Genomic DNA, 19,177 nt, shown 5'->3' on the forward strand with positions numbered 1-19,177 from the left:
GTCGGCACTTGACATTTTCTTTACTGCCAGAAATTAGCAGACGGCTGGCGGTGTTCCTCCTGTTTCTGCTGCGAGCATTAAATTAATTTATTGACTAAACAGATTGCATTTTAAATTTATTATTATACTTCTTTCGTATTGATTTTGGGAGCGAACACACGAATTTCTCTCTTACATGATGCACAATTTTGAGTGTTGGAGATGGTCCCAGGGCTTAAGCCACGTTGCTTCACACTGGGTTTAACTGTTAACGTTTACATTATGGTAGGGTGGAGCTGCATTTTAATGCATTTAAGTGTGTGTGTGTGTGTGTGTGTGTGTGTGTTGTGTGTTTGTGTACATACAAGGCTTGTGTTTTGTGTGTATTTAAGCTCAAGACAGTAGGCGGTTTGTGTCTCACAGACAAATTTACAATTGTGTTTTAAATTTAAATTAGACGCTCACTTTGTGGATCCTTTACAGGATCTATTCTTTGCTTTCATTGTGTGTGCTTTCACTTCACTTTCTTTGCTTTCTTTGTGTTCTTTCCTTCACTTTCTTTACGATTCTTTCAATTGTGAGTGTTGTGTGTGTGGTACGGTTGCGGATGAACATGCTTGGATTGGATTGCTAACAGCTGCCAAGCTCAAAAATTAGAAATAATGAAACGACGACACGGGCGTTACGTTCGCCTCAACGTAACGCCGTAGAGAACTTTGGTCTCTAGTTGTTGAACAAAAAAACACGTTGCTTAATCGGACGCAAACACCATTCGATTGTGTGACTAAATTTGTGACACTGTGTTTGTGTTTTTTACGGGTAATTCTTTTCACTGTGTTTTGTGTTTTCTTTGTGTGTTTTTTATAGCATTTCTCTCACTGTGTTTTGTGTTTTTTTACGGCTATTACTATTCACTGTGTTTGTGTTATTTTTTTTAGATTTTTTTAAAGTTTTTGTATGTTAATTTAGAACTAAGCTGCACCCGAAAACAATTTGGTTAAACTGCAATCGAAATGATATTTTGTTGTGGTTCCTGCGCTGGGGCTTTGGTCTGATTTGGACAACGTTTACTTGCTAACGTTATGCTATACGGATTATTCTATATATCTATATGTATATGTAGGCGGTGTAAACGCGAAACTATAGTTAACATAATTAATTAACGCATTCCCTAAGTGTTGATTGTGTCGCGCGAATTGGAACCAAGACTGTTGACAGGGGACAGTGCCCCTTGGTTTTCCTACAAACTGTTTTCACTAACTTATTTATCCAAATTTCACTTGCGATTCTTTTTTGTTTATCCTAAAGTTGGGGCCTCGTTGCTTACTGAATCCCTCTCCACGTCAAGGTCCCTCAAATGTGCTGCTTTAGATGTGTCTTTCTGTGTGTGTGTGTTCCAGGTGTAGTGTGGCCAGTGCGGCGCATCACTCAGTAGACAATGAGCAAATTGTTCTCATTGAAGCCGGCGGAGTGGCCAGCGTTGCGCACAATGAAACAGGAGCCATCAAAGTGCATGCGCTTCTCGTTGCGACTGCAAAATGAGAGGAGAACAAAACGCAGTTAGAAGCAAGCAGTGGAAGAGGCAGTTAGTTGCAAGCAGTGGTTGGTGCAAGCAGTGCAGAAACTTACCGCACAAACAGATGCGAAGTCTTGCCCAGAGAGGCGGTGCAATGGATGCCCGGTGTGGTCAAAGTGGCCGATCCATTGCCAGGACTGGTGCGGATCAGGCACTTGTTGTAGACGCGTGTGACCTTCACCAGGCCATCGGCTGCCTGGGTGATGCGAAATCCGTTGATGTCATAGATCTCGGTGCCATCCTCGGCACAGCTGTAAGACGCATTGGCAATCACTTCATGGGCTTCAGCCACATAAGAGGGACCATGGCGAGAGTCGCTGTGGGGGATAGTTTGGGAGTTATCGAAGGACACTGCAGCTGGTTGGGCTCCAGTTACTCACTCATAGAACACTGCCAGTGTGTAGTCCTTGGTCAGATCGGTGAAAGTGTCGGTTGTGGTGCGCGTCCCGGCCGTGTCCACCATATAGATGAGCGCACACGACTCGCTGGTGAAGCTCACACCCTTGTACCACATCTTGGCATAGCGACTGGGATGGAATAAACCAAATGGATTTAGTAGCATTGAAATTGGGTTTCCAGACTCTTTCGAACTCACACAAAATTGTTGCCCTTCATGCCGTCATAGGTGACAATTTCGACCTTGGAGCCGCTCTGCAAGATGCGTCCGTTCGGATGGATCATGGCCGAGTTGCTGGTGTTGCGCGACAAAGCAACTGCCACCATGCTGCGCTGATTGAGCACGCGCACCGCCTTGTCCAGCGTCATGTCAATGCTGCAAGCAAGAACATTAGGTACAGTCAACAAAGAAAGATTGAGGGTTCAGGGCTCCACGCTCACCGCACTCCATCGCGCAGGCGCAACTGTATGGTGCCATTCGACATGGCCATGGGTCCAGGGCCGGGACATGGCGACGGTGTATTGTTCTCGAACTCGAAGAGGCGTGTGCTGCTCCAGCGACCCAGAGCGTAGGGTGGTGGCGGCATTGGGGGCGCCAATTGACCCTTGGCCTGGAACGGATTAAAGTTATGTCTGCAGCTAGATAGGAAGTGCTTCACTTACCTGACCATACATCTGCTCACCCTCGAAGCCATAGCTGGACGGGGTGTGATAGCGTGCGGTGAGTGCCTTACCACTGCGCGACAAGTTGCCAGCTGCCTCCATTCCCTGCAAATTGCCAGCCGAGTACTGCGGCTGTTTGGGCAGGTGTGTACCGGGCAAGTGCACGTATTGACGGGCCGACTGGCTGCCGCTCTGATAAGCAAAGGCTGGATCGTTGGCCAACCCGTTGCCGATGGTGTTGGTGCCGACGCTGGCGCTGCCAGTGAGGCTGCTGCTGCTGCCGCTGCCGAGTTGTTCCATGCGGCAACCGCCGGAGGACAGCGAGAGGTTGCTGACGCGCTGCGACAGCTGTCCGCCCGTCATGCCAATGCGCATGCTGGCCTGCTGTGGGTGGATGAGGATGAGAAGGCGAGAGGGGATAGCGAAGGTTAGCGGAGGGAAGAGAGAGAGCGTCAGAGGCTAATTGGAGGAGAGAAAACGATTGAAACGAGCAGAAGTGGAACAGCAGCAGAGAAATTGAGTGACGTGGTGAAATAGACAGTTATACAGATGCATACACAAATGCATGCGTACATTAACATGCAAAAAAGCCACATAAATATGTTAAATGTTATTAGAATAGCAGAAAAGTGGTTAAACAAGGGGAGACCAAAATAACCATAAAATATTAAAGGGATTAAAATACCAAGTGAAAATGCACAGATTAGAGCGAGATGGGTGGATATTATGGAAGAAAATAAAAGAGAGTGAAACGATGTGACCTGGCAATGCCGTCGAGCTCTGCCAGCTGGAACACTGCTGCTGCGCAGTCGGCTGTTAATACACTGCTGCTTCGCCGGCAACTGTTAATACACTGCTGTTGCGGCTATAAGAGAAATTCCGCTGTTAAGACACTGCTGGTGCGCTGACGCCTGCTGCGGCTGCGTCTGTTAAAACACTGCAGCTGCGCCGACGGCTGTTAGCCTGCTGGCGAAATGACACACCATTTTGGAATAAGAAAAGAAAGAAGAGAAGAGAAAGTTCTTCATTTATGACTTGCAAGTTTGGTGTATGAAAAAAAAAAAAAAAGAGAAAAAAGTTTCACATTATTACTAGCAATTTTCACTCACCGGCGATGGATTGTTGGTGTAGACAGAGCGCTGGCGCACACCGTTGGCCGGCTTGGTGGGCGAGCGCAGAATGTTGTTGATTTTATCATTCATCTGAGCGCGCGACAAGAAGTCCTCGGCATTGAAGATACCCACACGACCGCCCTTCGGGGAGGTGACCAGCTGCTGCTCCGGCATGGAGCAGGAGTTCTCGCAGTCGGATGACTGGCACTCCACCTCCTTGGTGCTGGGCTTGGGCACAGTGGGCTTCGATTCGTTGACCATTTTTTCGTCTCTTCTTTGCTGCTTCTCGAACTTTCTTTGCTTCTGCTTGCTCTTTGCTTCTGCTTGCTCTTTGCTTCTTCTTGATCTTTGCTTCTTCTCGCTCTTCCTTTTTTTTCGGCAAGTCAGCGCACACAACCGGCGTTCGCTTTTTCGTTCGCTCGTTTGCCTGTGTATGTGTGCGTGTGTGCGACAATTGCGGAATTTTTCACTTTTAACTGTTGAACTGTGTGTGTGAATTTACTCGAGAACGCTGTTGGGTATTGGTAGACACGCTGCGTAATGGATGCAGTTGTAGTTGTATTTTACTGGACACGTCTCACACAACGACTCTGAGAGAGGAATTTGAATTTTTATTTTTGACTTTTCACTTTACATGAGCTCCGCTCGCTGGCACAATTTTCGAAAGAATGACTGCTCGGATGTTCAGACGGAAGCTCGAAGCCTTCTTTAATCGTGCCTGAGTTAAAAATCAGAGTTGACTGCGCCGGAAAATCGACAGCAATAGTCAGGGTTGCCTTGACAAAGGTATAAATGTAGCAGCGCTGGAGAAATGTAATAATTACTCTACACTGGAGTGTTCCCTTTTGCGGGTATTTTTTAAATTTGAATTTTTTAAAGGAAATTTAAGCGATTTAAGGCTTTCTGCTCGCTGCCACACTTGAATGCATTTCCTTTTGCCTAATCCTATTTCAGGCTTTTAGTGCCGCCCAAACGAAGTTTGCCCAGCGTCAAAGTCAAGCCCAAGCGGCAAATATAATTGAATCAAGGAATAGTAGTAGAGGCTGCAGCAGCTTTAAACAATTTGTGCAAAAATTGAAAAGTCAGCCAAAAGAGTTGCCCGCCACTTGGCCCAAAAGTGCGGTGTGCTCAATGGGTGAAAGTAACAAACTTTCCTAAGTGCGTCCCCCTTGGCACGAGCCGAGAAGTTTGGCCCAAGTAGGAAATGCCAAGAGTCAGTGTCAAAGCAGGGGGGAGGCAGAGGCTGTGCCCAAAGGAGTCTCAACTTGGCTGCTTATGTCCGTAGGTGCCTCAACTTGGCTGGTTATGCCCGAAGCACTCTCAACTTGGCTGCTTTCTGCTGATGCAGCATATCGCCTGTCTGCTCCTCAATCTGTTGCAATTTCGATTGTGTTCTGGCAGCAGCGTTCACATGTTGCAATTTGCATGCGGAATATTATAGTTTAAAGTTATAAAATTAAGCTTATAAATTTACAAGAAACATTTACCAGACACTTGGGATGCCAGAAATTGAATACGCACATGGAAAGTGGATGTTGGAGCAGGCTAAACCACAGCTTCTGGTATATTCTTTTGCCAAATTAAATATATTTATGCACATTGTTTTGCTCAGTTTGTTTTGCTGTTGACAAATTAGCGCCGATATTTGGCAAGTGCCCTGAAGGACGCTCGCACCCGCATTGAAAGGCAATGAAAATTAGCCACAAAAACGTCACACGTCTTGCCGTCTGGTGGGAATATTTTTATTGTTTTGTTTAAATCGTGGAATATTTATTTATTGTCTTCTCGTTAAGCAGAACTATTGTTGAACTGGGGGGAACCCTGAACTTCTTCGATTGGACAACTGTCTGCGGCTTCTGCCGGTTTGCATGATTGATTTGGCTTTCACTTTTTTTACGGCTAGGCCAGAAATAGTTGGCTTAATGAGCGCATTGACTCCTTGCAATTTGGCCATCGGCTGCCCACGCCAACAGCATGGCGCAGCAACAATTTCTAACACATTCTGCTGTGACATATTTGAAATGTTATTTTCGGCGCTGATTTGCTCATTAAAATGCTGCAACGGTGGCTGCCGCAGCTGCAACGCACCGCCCACGCATTGCATTGACTCAGTTTTGAGAGTGAAAATGAAGCAAAAAGAAATGTTGGAAAATATTTATAGCAAATGCAATATGCTTGGGCATGGTTGGCTGAATGAAATACGGAAACTCATTTTTAAAAAGCCTCCACAGCCGCCACTCTCAGCCAGCCAGCCAGCCGCAAGCGAACAAATTGGTTAACCTCCTTTTTGCTTTTGTTTTATGGATTTTTGGGTAGTCTGTATTTATGTTTCATAAATATGAATGCGGCGAGCAAATTGGTTAGCCATTTATGGCAGGGAGAGGCAAGGAGACCTGTGACTATGTTTCCAGTTTTAATTACTAGTTGGTTGATTATTCTAGGCCACATTCGAATTGAGTGGATGTTCCCTTTTGCTCCAAATGAGTGTGGGCACAAATATTAATCCACAGAAATCCACAGAAATCCACAGAAATGTCTGCTTCTATGCTCCAAGCGGATTTCCACTCGGTCGCCTGCGAAAATGTGTAAGAGAAAAACTATTTTTATCGAGAGCCAGGCAAAACCTCATGAAAGTGTCAGTGAACTTTGGCGCAGACAAAGCTGTGGGAGATTGGAGGGGATTTGGAATGGGATGCACTCGCTGAAGAGCTGCAGAGTGTTGCAATCTTTGACGTCATTCAACGGCGGCGTCATAGTGGAGGGGCAGCAGCAGCAGCGGCAATCAGATTGATGGCAAACTTATGGCATAATTGAAATGGTTTTAAAAATCCATTCTTAATGTTTTCCCCTATTAAATCCTTTTGCCATTTTGCATTAAAACAATTAGCGCCCGCGACGCCACTTTCCTTTGTCGACAGCAGCGGGAAGAGGCGGGCGGAGGCGTGTGCTTGGGGCTGGGGCTGGGGCTGGGGAAAATTAATTGATTGTCAAGATGAGGCAACGGCAACAAATAAATGTGTCTGGTCATTCAGCGGGTGATCTTTTGTTGCCACACTCAGTAGATATGAAATTACAATCACACAGATGTACATACATATGTATGTATGTAAATATGTACATATAATGTATACATAAGTTTGTACATATTTACATACATTTTCCTTGATGTTCTCATATCTGCCGGATTGGCACGCGTCTCCACGGCTAAAAGCCTCGGCTTGACTTTCATCAATATTTTGGCATTCCTGGCATTTCCCGCTCATTCCTGCAGCGATTGGCGTGTGCCTGCTGAAATTTGAGTGACTGAATCCCAGCCGGCGGCGACATCAGCCTCAAGTGAATCATGGGGATTTCCTGGAAGCAGCTTCGCCCACGCGTTGTACCCTACAGGGAACAGTCCAAGGGGGAGGCTCTGGCTGCGCGATCAGTCGTGGTCCATGTCTGCCGTTTGACGTCATTTGTCGTCTTGCCACTTGCCAAAAGTCTAATAAAAACCCAACCAATCAGCCCCTGCACCGCGCTGAGGTGTGCTAAGCACGGAAGGGGTGGGGGAGAACTGTTGCTAAACTTTCGCAAGATTTAATGTATGCTGGCGCGTTGCCCGCCATTGTCGGGCCGCATTTCACGCTTCATTTGCCAGCAAACAGAGGGACAGGGACGGGCAGAGGGACGTGCGGACGAACGGACGAGCGGCTGCCGGCGGTGACGTTGTTGTGTCGTTTTTGATTTTGATAAAATAGGCCAAAGTGCTCATCAATAATCATTTTGTGTGGCAAAAAACCGTGAGCTAAAGGCAATTATTATTACAAAACGAACAACCGCCCGCCCGCCCATTCAGGGCAATTCTTTACACATCAAAAGGAATTATTATTTTTGGGTTATGCATATGTAAATATGTATGAATGTATTTGTAGCTCTATGCATACATCAAATGCACCGCTTTTGTGGTTTTCATTTTCTTTATTTTAATTATTTAATTGCAATTTGCTCAACGCAAAAATGAGACTCGACCCGACCCGACTTCATATTTTATTCATTGATAGCACAAAAAGAAGAAATTAAAATAAAAATAACAAATGAAGAAATTGTATGTAAATATTATGCAAAGATGGCATGGCATGGAGGCACGTCCATTGCCTCCCGGCAGCTACCACGCCCACTTGCGCTCCCGAAACGTGCTCCACATTTCCTAGGTCGTCGCTGCAGCCGCCGTCGCTCACTTTACTTTTGTGATTGTCAGGAGCGCGGGGAACGGAACGGGAACGGACCCACGGGCAAAGCGGGGGAGCTAAGAGAGCAGAGCGAAGAGAGTACAACGAAGAGCAGAGATAGCAGAGGGCATAAATCAAGCGACTTTCACGCTGCCTGGTTCCGCCTTCGGCTGGCTTTATCTTTTTTTTCGATTATTCCCTGTTGTTGTTCTGGATTGCATTTTTTAATTTTATTTCGTATTATTGTTATGGCGAAATTTTGTCAAAATTATTTTTATAACACATACTCGGCGGGCACTTTCTTTTGATGGTGGCGAATATTTATTTATCCATGTGAGGATCTGCCTTTTACTCGAAAATTATAGGACAGTGGCCCAGGCAAGGTGCACAATCCCAAAACAGAGGCAGCTGCAGGTGTGACTGTAATTGTGGACTGCGACTGTAACTGAGAGTGTAAGTGTAACTGTGACTGTAATTGTGCGCTGCGACTGTAACTGAGAGTGCGACCGTCCTATGACTCTGTCTATCCTGTGTGCACTGGCATTATAATAATGGGAAATCATCCCACTGCCGACAAGAGAAAGGGTTTTCCCTCCCTGCCATAGTTTCCGGCACGCATTTCACATTTCGCTTTGTGCCATTTATTTTCATTCATTTCCCAGAAGAGGGAAACGCAACGAGCAGAACGATGCGAAATGATACCAAGAACCCAGCAGACAGTCAGACGGAGAGACAGACAGCCTGATGTCCAGACTGCTCTGTGCTGTGTGGGGGGGTTCAATGCACCGAGGATGGAATTCCCGGAGCTGGATCTGGGGCTGGGCCAAAGACAGCCATTGGCGGGGGACTGTGAACTGGCAATAACCAGACCAATGGAATCAGAAGCGGACTCGAACTATTTTCTATACCCGCCCCGCAGCCAGCTGCAGACAACCCGCTGACTCAGAAATGTGGACACAAAATCCCCCATCCAGCCATCCAAAACTGTCAGCGTTTATCTGACGGCGTTCCCATTTCGAGTCGAGTAAATTTACAATGATGTCTGCAAGTGCACACCTTGCTTTTTGGATGCTCTGCCAGAGGGTAGCGCGACTCGGTTGAACTGCTTGCCAGTGCAAGAGGCAAGCAGTGGAAAGTCCAACCAAAGTTTAACCCGCTGAAAGTGTATCTGCAGCTGCGACTGCTGCCCTTTCTGCTGCTTTTTCTTTGAAGAAAATTCCCTCAGCTCACAGTGGGGTCTGGTGAGCTGTAAATAAGAACAAAGTGAACCACACCATCACCCATTTCTGGTTGGGGACTCCATTGTTTATGGCCCGCTGTGGCGGTGGCCAACTGTCAAGTGAGCAGCAAGCCCGCACACCTCAGTGGGGGCACGGCGACTGAAGGAATGCTTTCAACTTTTCCTTACATTTCGGCTAACAACTCGCAATTGGGATCAAGTCAATATTTGTCGAGTAAAAATTACTTCCGGCCGAAAGTCGAGCGTTTTCTTAAGTATGTTCCACGCACCACGCAGCACCTGGAAGGATGATTGGTTGGTTGGTTGGTTGGTGGGAGAGATGTTTGCATTAATTTACAAATTAAAAATAATTGTTTGCATGGTTTGATGATGCTCTTATTGCTGTTGTTTCTCCTTCTGCTGCCCCTGCTTTTGCTCCTGCTCCTCCTCCCGCTGACAACATTTCAATTAGTGAATATTTAATACTGCGGTAGGGGGGCAGGTAACTCTGTTGGCTTTGTGCTCTTTGTTTTGCTCTTCTGTATTTGATGAAGTGCGGTCGCAGTTCCTGGAAATTTCATATCATTTCGTTTAGTGTAAAGTGTTTTATGGTCTAAAATTCTATGATTTAATGCTTCAAACTTGTTCCCCGCCAGTTTCCATATGTATCTACCGCTTGAAGAGTTCATTCAGCTGAAACTTTGCCCGAACACATGGCTGAGGGATTGGTTTATGAATTTCCACTGGCATTTCCAGCCATACCTATGCCACATCCCTCCCTAGAGACCCGTTTAAACTTTGTTGCTACGGAAATGAAATTCCACTAGCAGAAAAATGTACTAGCTGTGGGCGTTAAACGGGGCGTGTCAGGTCACTTTTCATGTTCCAGTTGTTGCTGTTTGTGGGTTGTTTGCTTTTCGCGTTCCGAAAAGCGCCAAAAGCGTGTCAAAAAGTGTTGGAGAAAAATCATGGAACACAGTCGGGAGTCAACTTTAATGCGTAAAGACTAAACAAACACAAGCTGCTCGTACAGTGTGTGTGTGAAGTGTGCGCACCAAGCACAAAGCATATTTATGTGCAGTTTCATTTGCATTCGAAGTTGATGTTTCCATTAGCTGCTGCCTGGCAATAATTTACTTGAAATCTTTGACCATTTGCCTTGTGAAAATACTTGCCTGACGCACTGTATGTGCATGTTTACACTAGCTCTAACATAGACAAGGACTTGACGAAAATTCTGTGATTTATTGGAGCGAAGACCAAATACAGGGAAAGCTAACAGTCTGCAAGTTAAATTTGAGTTGAGTTCTTGATCGGGAGATAGACTCTTACTATATGTTTTATATATCCTTAGTTGCCTCAACCTTCTGCCAATATTTTTGCATATTTTTCATAGGCATTTGCATTGAAATGTTTTCGTGTTTCATTGCGTAAAGATGTCAGCGCCGCTTGACCATTAGACTAAATACAATTAGTGGCACACGAAAGTGCTATTAGCTGGAAAACAAATACATATTTACATACATATATTTTTGATTCGATTCCGGTGAGGGACATGGATATGCCGGAAGCTGGACAGAGGCCTAAAAGCCTGCCTGGCGGTCGATGCAATTACCAACGTGGCCTGCGGTTTTGCCTTCAGCTTTTAGAGCAGCCTTCGGGCTCGGGCTTCGGGCTGCCATGTCAATAATCTGCACAAAACCACACGCAAAACTTTCGGTGGCTGTCAAAGGTTATTACAGCACTCTGGCCATACTAATTAGTGCCCAGCAGCCGGGGGGGGGCCCACTAAAGCAGTTTAATTGCACACCGAGCGGAGACACAAAATGCCCAGCACACTGATTGAGTTTGAAGTTTTTATTCCATAGTGGCCCTTGTCCCTCCCACTCTTGGCTCTCACTCCACCTCCAGCTGTGACACGCAGCATCGTAGGCGTTTGGCACACAGAATGAATAGGCCCAAGCCGAATGCAAATGCGAATCCCCGGGCGTTGCCATGGCTGCTGCTGTGGCCCGTATTCTTGCCGGGCACAATGGCATTGTGGATGCCGCTGCCACTGCTAGCTGCGCCGCCCGTTGAGTTCTTGATGCGTCCATTGTGTCCATTGCAGAGATTCTGCTGGCAGGAGCTGTAGTAGGTGCGGAAGGAGCCATCCGGCGTGTTGCCATTCGGCAGCTGTCAAATGTGGATCAATAAGTACAGAAAGGGTTCGGGCAAAAGGGTCAGCAGTTCGACTCACCATGGGCTTATCCTGACAGTCACGTAGAAAGGATATCACTTTGCTCGCATTGCGCTGAAAGAGGCAGGAGAACGGGAGAGTGGCAGATAGAATATTGGTCCAACTTTTCGAGTGTCTGATTAATGATATTATTGCCTGGGCATTCATCACAATTAGGCAGCCACTTGAAATGGAACTTTACGAATGGAATGAATAAATTCCAAACTACGCATGAAAGGAATTTAAATGAGAGTTTCTCCTGCAAGCGGAACTGCAGTGGTTTCCCCTTTAGAGCACAGAATATATTCTCCATAAAGTTCACACCAGGGAGCCGAGTGGCACAAAGTTTTAATTGCTACGAAGCAGCATAAACCAACTGCATGGCTCATATATGGCAGCCAAGCTCTGAGCTCTGAGCACTCGCCGTCTAATCCCCGCTAGGCCAAGCGTCTTTGATGCCGCTCTAAATTGAATCAGCAATTTTTGGGACCATCTAATGAGGCGCCTGCAAATTTTAAAACTCATCTGGTTATGCAAACACACAGAGGGGGAGACTTTACGTTGACTTTGTGGGGCGCCATGTAAGCCAGTCTAAGCCCCAGACCCAGAGCCAGCCCCAGTCCTAGTCCCAGACACTCCTATGGCTGTCGCTGGCTTGTTTGCCTGTGCCTGTGTGTGGGCGGTAGCTTTTTGTACGCCTTTCTGGCTTTCCATTAAATTATGGTAATGGATTTTTTATGCAGTCTGTTTTTTGGTTTGCCTGCCGTGTTTTCTCTCGCTCTTTTGTGTGTTTGATTTCAGCTGCTTACAGTGTGAAATTAAAGCGTGGAAAAAGCTTTCAATAGCGTGAAAAAACAATCTAGGATGAGCGCTCAACACGGACGGGGGGCTCGGGCGTCAAGTGGCAGACTTTGCATTTGATTGCGCGCAGCAGACACTTCTGGGCAGCCACAGGCAGATGCACATATATGCCGAGAGTCCATGCGTGGGCCAGCAAGGAATTCAATTAGTTGTTAGTTTCAGGCACAGCTCTATTTTGCTCTGATCTGCTTTGCCCCTGCTTTGCTCCTCACTGCTCTGTTCCGTTATGTTCTGCTCTGTTATGTTCTGCTTCGCTCTCTTCTCCTCTGTTCCGCTTACTACTCCACTGCTCCTCTCTCTTCATCACTGCTCCTCTCTCTTCTTCTTTGCTCTCTTCTGCTCTGCTCTGCCACTACCAGCAGTTAGTTAATGGTCGCCTTTTATTTTGCTGTACAGTTCTCTACGTGCGATTCGCTAATTTCGAGAGGGGGCGTAATGGGCGGAAACTTCCTCGGCTATGGCAACATTTTGGCAAACAAAGTTGCGCGCAAAAAGGTTGTAGCTCTGCATAAAAATCAGGCATGCCATGTCCCACTTTGTAGCCAACAACAGCTGGGAGTTGGGAGTGTGGCAGTTGCGGGTGCTGCCCGCATACGTGTAGCGTAGAGTTAAACGCCTGGCCATAGCCGTGGCATGTCTGCAAACATTTGCGGCACGTTCCACAGCGACTTTTATGAGGATTTTGTAGCAGGAAACACACTTGGGAAAAACTGGCAGCTACCAGCACGTTGCCGAGGCTAGAGATGAGAAGTTAGCTAGCTTTTTGGCAAGAACTTTGCATAGATAAAAGGCTAAACAAAGAAGGGTTAAGCACCCGTTTTCTTTTTGCTCAGTGTAATCTACTTACAATCGACTCCTGGCGCATCGTGAGGCAATATTTCATGCTGCAATTGAGAACCTTGACAGCGCTGGCATTGGTTACACAGGAGTCATCACTGTAGCCGTCCAAATACGTGCAAATATAACAGTCGAGTGCTGCAAAAAGAAGGAGAGCATAAAGAGAGCTTAGAACAACGTGAGTACAGCAGAGAGCGATAGATAGAGAGAGAGCGTCAGCAGCGAAAGAGCTGAGAAAAATTGAACGAGGTCATGACGCTCGCCTGCGTTGCCTTTCGCTTTCGTTTTGTTGTTGTTTGTTGTTTTCTCAATATGATTTTAATGATGATCATCACGTTCATCATTTGTTGCATGTTGTCGCGGTGCTTTTCTTAGAATTTATTAATAGCCCCCAAGCGGCCGCAACAACAACAAACATTCACAGCATCTATCTATAAAAATACAATAATTAATTGAATTAAAGTGAGAAATTTTGGCAGCAGACTTTCTGTCTATTTGCCAAGTGGCACGACAACGTCCTCGACATGTATCGCCCGTACCCCCACCCGCACCCCGTACACCCCAAACAACACAGATCTATTCTAAATTTGTATATGCCTTTTTTTTTGTGTAATAACAATGACGTCAATGGGCAACAGCCCCCAACACCCCACAGAGAGTGGACCGACCATGTGTAAACGGACCGATGACACGAGACTCTTGGCATCACACTCTGGCCAAATGTTCTCCTAACAGAAAAGAAAGATCGCCTTCAAATCAAAAGCCTCCACAATTACCAAGAATTGCGTTGGCCCCTCATCCAGTTGCTATTTCTGTCGCGATTTTGCATTTTGAGTTCTGCATAAAATTTGATTCTTGGCACGCTTTGCTGGCGGGATTCGCGGTAAGCGAAAATATAGAGCATTGTATCAGAATTATAACAGTCATAGTGGTCCCATTTGTGTAATGATTTTGTGATGTTTGCAGTAGATAAATGTAGCTGTAAATGTAAGCAAATATAAATCAAAGGAACAAATGATATTTGCAGTAGATAGTGGCAGATATTACCACTGCGAAGTAACACGAATTACAGTACCAAGTGCAGGTTGTTTTTGAAGAATATTCGTACTCTTTTTGAGTCTATTATGATTAGGTTTCGTTTCCCTTCAACTAATAGACACAAACAACACTGTTCAACTGCAAGGTGAATTTACTAAGAAGGGGACGTCGTCCGCTGTGGGTGGACCACTAGAGTGTTGAATAACGCTCTCTCGGCCCTAAGAGAGACAAGCGCTTGTTGTTGTTTTCATGCATACTGAAAGACGTCACCTTGCAAGTAAATTCACCCTGCGAATAGCCAACAACTTTTCACTCTTCGAAGATCTTTGAGAAATGATTTGTATCATCTTTTTGTGTGTGGCAATCAATAAATTTTGAATGCGGTCACTGGCGAGTGACGTAGACAGCTGAAAAGCGAACACAAAAACAGCAAAAGGAAGAGCCAAAGCAAAGGCAAAAGCAAAGACCAGAAAAGAAACAAACTGAAAACGCTCACAATTTTTCAACCAAAAAAAAATGTAAGAATAGAAATTGGATGGCCAAAAGTTCTGTTGAATCAATTGGAGGTCCCTGGCCAGATCACATCCATGCCAAGAACATTTCAAAATTTACCTGAAAATGCTGGGGGGAAAACAGACACTGAGACTTACGACTCGTTATGAGCACTACATTTCGCCATAAAACAGCTAATTAAGTTAAGCAGAAAATGAGCTGCCAAGTGCGGAGGCACTCGAGAATGATGATGAGTGGGATGATGATGGGTTTTGCTTTTTGGGGAAACCCTGCGGACAGACAAACCGTTTGTGATGCCCAGCGACAGTAAGGCGACGTAGAGAGCCATCCGTAGTGGGATTTGTGACACTGCAGACATCATTTCCATGCCGTCAAAGTCAAGCTTTGACTTCTATTGGTTTTATGGGCACTGACAGTTGGAGGCGTCTCTGCTGACGGGACGATGGTTACGCGATGCCGTTAACGTTTGCCACTTGACTGACTGACTGCCTCCAGCGAAGTTCGATTGCTGTCCAACAAGACTGCTGACAACTTGACTGATGTTTGTACAAAAGCGACACACAATAAACAAACATACTACGCCCTGTGCCGTGATATCTTATCGTTCTAACATCGATAAAGAATTCTTCTTTTGAACCGTAATTAAGCGAAAACCTTTCTCTTGTTTTTACAGCCTGACCGCTATGTGCCCGGCTCTCCCATCTTTCGCGACAGCAGTCCAGCGCGCGCCGCCACCTCAGCCTCGGGGGCGCCTATAACAGCTGCACCAGCCCCAGCCACGTCCAGGAGGAGCTCCAAAGGTACGTACACAAGTTGTCCCTGGCCTGATAGTTGACACACTTTCCGCGACATTCGCGTAAATAATGTACAGCAAAAAATATGCAAATGACTGCTGGGCATATCATTTCCGGCCGCTGTCAAACTTTCAACGATTTGTGGGCCACAGACGACCTCTTTTTGTGGGGCGCTCGAGTTGCTTGACCTTTGACAGACGATGCGGGATACTTTTTGCATGGAATTTGGGTTAACCAAATGGAGCCAAAACAGTCGAAGAAGGAGCCAAAAACATGCGAGTGAATAGCCAAAAGTTTGCTCTTCCATTTGCCATTTTCTTCCGACCTAAAATAATGCACAAAAATTATAAATAAATAAATCAGTGATGGGGGAATACTTACCCTCGCTTTCTATTGAAAAATCTATTACGGAATGCTCATTGAGTCGGCGCTTGGATAAACAACAACAGGAGACGACGGGCCGGACGAGCCAGACAGCGGTTCGGTCCATGGTCTGCCGTCGTCCACTTCCCGCTCAATTAATTGTGGCCAAAGGAATTCGATGATTATTATTATTATTATCTCAATGGCTGATGTTTGATTGTTGGCTTTGTTTCCACGTAAATTTAGCTTTGTGTTTACGTGCAAAAATCTGCCACAACCCCTCCATGGGAATGGGGAAAGTCCCCAGCGGAAATTGCCAGCCACAGAGCCACTCGAGCAACCCCTACTGGGACTTGGGAACTGGGCACTGAGTCACTTAATGGCGCAACATGTGAGCGACACATGGGGGGGTGGTGGAGGCGCCGCTGTCACGCTATAGTTTATCGATTTTATTTGTTGATTTAGTGCCCCAGGCTGAGGGCTGGTGGGGGTGCAATCCGCTGGCTATTCTTGTGGCCAATTCAGTTGAATTTGCGGCCTTTGATGAGCGGCAGTGATAGGCGGCGGTGAGGTCAGCTGCCAAACGGAAGCAATCTCTGAGGGAATCCTTGACTTAAACATCCTCTTTCTGGGTCTTTCTCCCTCTTGTAGCCATGACGGCGTCTGTAACAAATGCAGCACAGGGAAGCAGCAGCAGAGGCAGCAGCATCAACACCAACAATTCCATTGCCAGCAAATCCCGACCGCCCGCCTGCTACATGAGCACACGATCCGCTGCCATGATGGCGCTGGCACTGGGCCAAACATCCTCCAGTGGCAGCTCCAACGTCCAACGCTCCTCCACGCCCGTCCACACCCAAAGCGCCGCCAGTCCGAACGCTTCGCCGCGTCCCAGCCACAGGAACGTGCCGTCTGTCGTCGCTTCACCCACCAGCGATGCGTCCCGGTCGAAGCCATCAACACCAACGGCCACGCGGGCAGCAGTCGTGGCAGCGCTGAATGGTGGTGGGATCTTCTCGGGCGGCAGCAACTCCAGCGGCTCGGACAATGATGGCTTCAGCACTTCGGGCTCATCAACGGCCACGGCGCTGCGGCGGCTGTACTTTAAGAGCGGTCGCAGCATCAAGAACAAGATTAACGCCTCGACAACATCCTCGTCGGCGACGCCACTGAACGGCCTGCCGCTGAATCCCGTGTCCAGCGCCTACCACAATTCCGTGAGTGGAATGCACAGCATGGCCGTGGCAGGTGGTGGAGTGCCCAAGGTGAGTGTGGAAGGAGTAACCCTTTGAGCTCATGCTAATGCAATTCCTTGCCTGACTTGCAGCTGGTTGTAATGGGCACATCGTCAGCCTCCATACCGGACACCAACATCAACACATCCACGGACTCGGCCTCCACGCTCATCACGAACGTCACCCACACGGACACCTCGGAGACGTGCGATTCTTTGGACTTGGGTAGGTATTGATTGGTTGACGGATGTCCACAGCCAGCCAGCCCAGAGCTCGGTTTAATTAATCAACTAATCAATCTGCTGGGTGTCTGTTTCTCCTCTGTTTTTTCATCAATAGGCGACAACTCGGGTCCCAGCGAGCCGCTATTCAGTTCACTGGAGGAGCCGCTGCTCACCGCCATTCAAATCGACTCTGAGCACGAGACGAGCGGCAGCTGTGGACGCGGCAGCGGCGGCGGCGTTGGCACTGAACTGGAACTAACGAGCTGCTCACGCTATCCGCCCAGGCCCGACATGAATCTGCAGGACAGCACGGAGGTAAGGATTGCCTGATTTGATGGATTCTTTTGGCATTATTTCCATGTTTTGTTTACGTTAATTGCGCTGCAACTTTTAATAACAGCGAAAAGTGCCTGCCGCGATTTACAATACTCAACTTTAAAACTTTTGCAACACTGCTGCGGCCTCAACACATGTTTCTGTTTGTTTTCTTTCGCATTTCTTTCAACGTGCCACGCGCTTGCAGAGCCAGGAATCCTGTTTATCCATATTGACGGCTGAGCAGTCGTCCACCACTCCACTGCTCTCGTCACAGCGACGCCAACCGGCTGGTGGCCATTCGCCTGGGAGCCGCAGGGAGGAGCGACAGCCGAGCAGCCGTAGGGAGCCCAGCACGGCGCCACCGCCGACACGAGTGCGGGACCACTTCACCTTCGATCCCCGCTGTCACCCAAGTCGGCGCGCAGCAGCGAAAAGGCTCGCAGTCATTTCACATTCAAGGACGAGCCCCAGGCGCAGGCAGAGCCGCGGCGTGGCTACAACTCGTACTACGCGGGGCCAGCTAATGGAGGAGGAGCAGCAGCAGGCAAGGGAGCAGAGGGAGTACCCAGTGCTGGTGGGGGACGCACCGTGCCCGCCAGCGAGGGCGATGGCGATGAGGAGGATGACGAACGGGGCAGCGGGGCAAGTGCCGCCGGCAATCGGAACAAGAAGCTGCGTCCCAGGGAGCGTGACCCAAATGCAAATGACGCCTCTCGCACATACATATCGCCCGGAGTATCGCCATCGAACAGCCGGCGCAACAGCCCCAAGCGGGAGAAGAAGCGAACGACACCCTCCGCCTCGACGGGGGCCATAGCCAAGGTCAGCTCGGCGCCGCCCACCATGAAGGATGGCCATTTTTTCAGCTCTTCCGGCAAGCAACGGCAGACTCCCCAGCAGCTGTCGCCCTCAGCCACGGTGAGTGCCGCCCAGCAGCGAAAATACTCCTCGAGCTCGTCCAGCGGCAGCAGCGAGCGCTGTCTGAGGGAGCTGGCGGCGGCGCCTGGCACCATGTTTCCCTTTGACCGGGAGGCGCTGGATCACGAGAGAATCCAGAGGGAGTGCTTTGCGCCCAGCTCGTCGACGGGCAGCGTCAGCAGCGACTCGGATGAGGCGGAGAACCGCTCGGTGTACGAGCGAAAGCTGGGAGCGGACATCTTCCAGCAGTACTCGCGTCTCAGCCAGCAGGAGCAACTGCAGCAGCATCTGCACCAGGAGCAACGCGAGTGGGAGCGGGATAGAGATCGGGATCGGGATCGACCACCGTCCCGCAAGAACTCGAAGCGCATACGGCCCGATTCGGTTATCCACACGACCATCCGGGAGAACCAGCAGTATGTGCCGCAATCGGACGCCTTCTATCCGCAGGCCAAGTCCTCCTCCTCCCCCAGTGATCACTCTTACGCGGAGCTGAACAAGTTCGATGACATAGCCAACAAGTTCGAACAGATCCCGCCCAAACATGGTTCCACCTCAACCCTCAACCTGCACATGCCCAGTCCGGGCAGCGATTCCGGTCAGCTGTCGGCACTCAGCCCAACGGACACCAACCGCAAGCGCTCGTTCAAGACGAAGTCGAACAAGAGCAGAGCCAAGGAGGATTACGGCTTTCAGCTGGAG

General features: G+C 48.1%; 3 protein-coding genes across 5 annotated transcripts in view; 1 reads left to right on the forward strand and 2 right to left on the reverse strand.

Moving 5' to 3' along the window:
• The window catches only part of LOC117890386, a 16,515-nt gene extending 12,108 nt beyond the window's left edge, over positions 1-4,407 (reverse strand). The window contains exons 1-7 of the mRNA XM_034795187.1: positions 3,724-4,407; positions 2,615-2,998; positions 2,393-2,562; positions 2,151-2,327; positions 1,936-2,082; positions 1,609-1,872; positions 1,408-1,510 (exon numbers count right to left, since the gene is read on the reverse strand). Coding sequence (XP_034651078.1) covers positions 1,408-1,510; positions 1,609-1,872; positions 1,936-2,082; positions 2,151-2,327; positions 2,393-2,562; positions 2,615-2,998; positions 3,724-3,987 — 1,509 coding nt within the window. The 5' untranslated portion in view covers positions 3,988-4,407. The remainder of the gene's footprint in view (positions 1-1,407; positions 1,511-1,608; positions 1,873-1,935; positions 2,083-2,150; positions 2,328-2,392; positions 2,563-2,614; positions 2,999-3,723) is intronic.
• Positions 1-18,517, forward strand: part of LOC117890384 (pneumococcal serine-rich repeat protein-like) — a 23,167-nt gene extending 4,650 nt beyond the window's left edge. The window contains exons 2-6 of the mRNA XM_034795185.1: positions 15,297-15,423; positions 16,432-17,045; positions 17,108-17,240; positions 17,355-17,554; positions 17,763-18,517. Coding sequence (XP_034651076.1) covers positions 16,434-17,045; positions 17,108-17,240; positions 17,355-17,554; positions 17,763-18,374 — 1,557 coding nt within the window. The 5' untranslated portion in view covers positions 15,297-15,423; positions 16,432-16,433 and the 3' untranslated portion in view covers positions 18,375-18,517. The remainder of the gene's footprint in view (positions 1-15,296; positions 15,424-16,431; positions 17,046-17,107; positions 17,241-17,354; positions 17,555-17,762) is intronic.
• On the reverse strand, positions 10,999-15,152 carry LOC117890387. Of its 3 annotated transcripts, none has more exons than XM_034795188.1 (4): positions 14,909-15,152; positions 13,083-13,210; positions 11,396-11,449; positions 10,999-11,331 (listed from the first exon to the last, which is right to left on the reverse strand). In XM_034795188.1, exons 1-4 carry the CDS (start codon positions 14,988-14,990, stop codon positions 11,053-11,055), a joined length of 543 nt encoding a protein of 180 aa, XP_034651079.1. In that variant the 5' UTR covers positions 14,991-15,152; the 3' UTR covers positions 10,999-11,052. The 3 variants fall into 3 exon arrangements, with proteins under 3 accessions (XP_034651079.1, XP_034651080.1, XP_034651081.1); XM_034795189.1 differs by lacking the exon at positions 14,909-15,152 and adding an exon at positions 14,148-14,546; XM_034795190.1 differs by lacking the exon at positions 14,909-15,152 and adding an exon at positions 14,120-14,546.
• Positions 18,518-19,177: the final 660 nt, after the last annotated feature.

Source organism: Drosophila subobscura, chromosome E (genome assembly GCF_008121235.1).
Source record: "Drosophila subobscura isolate 14011-0131.10 chromosome E, UCBerk_Dsub_1.0, whole genome shotgun sequence".
Lineage (NCBI taxonomy): Eukaryota > Metazoa > Arthropoda > Insecta > Diptera > Drosophilidae > Drosophila > Drosophila subobscura.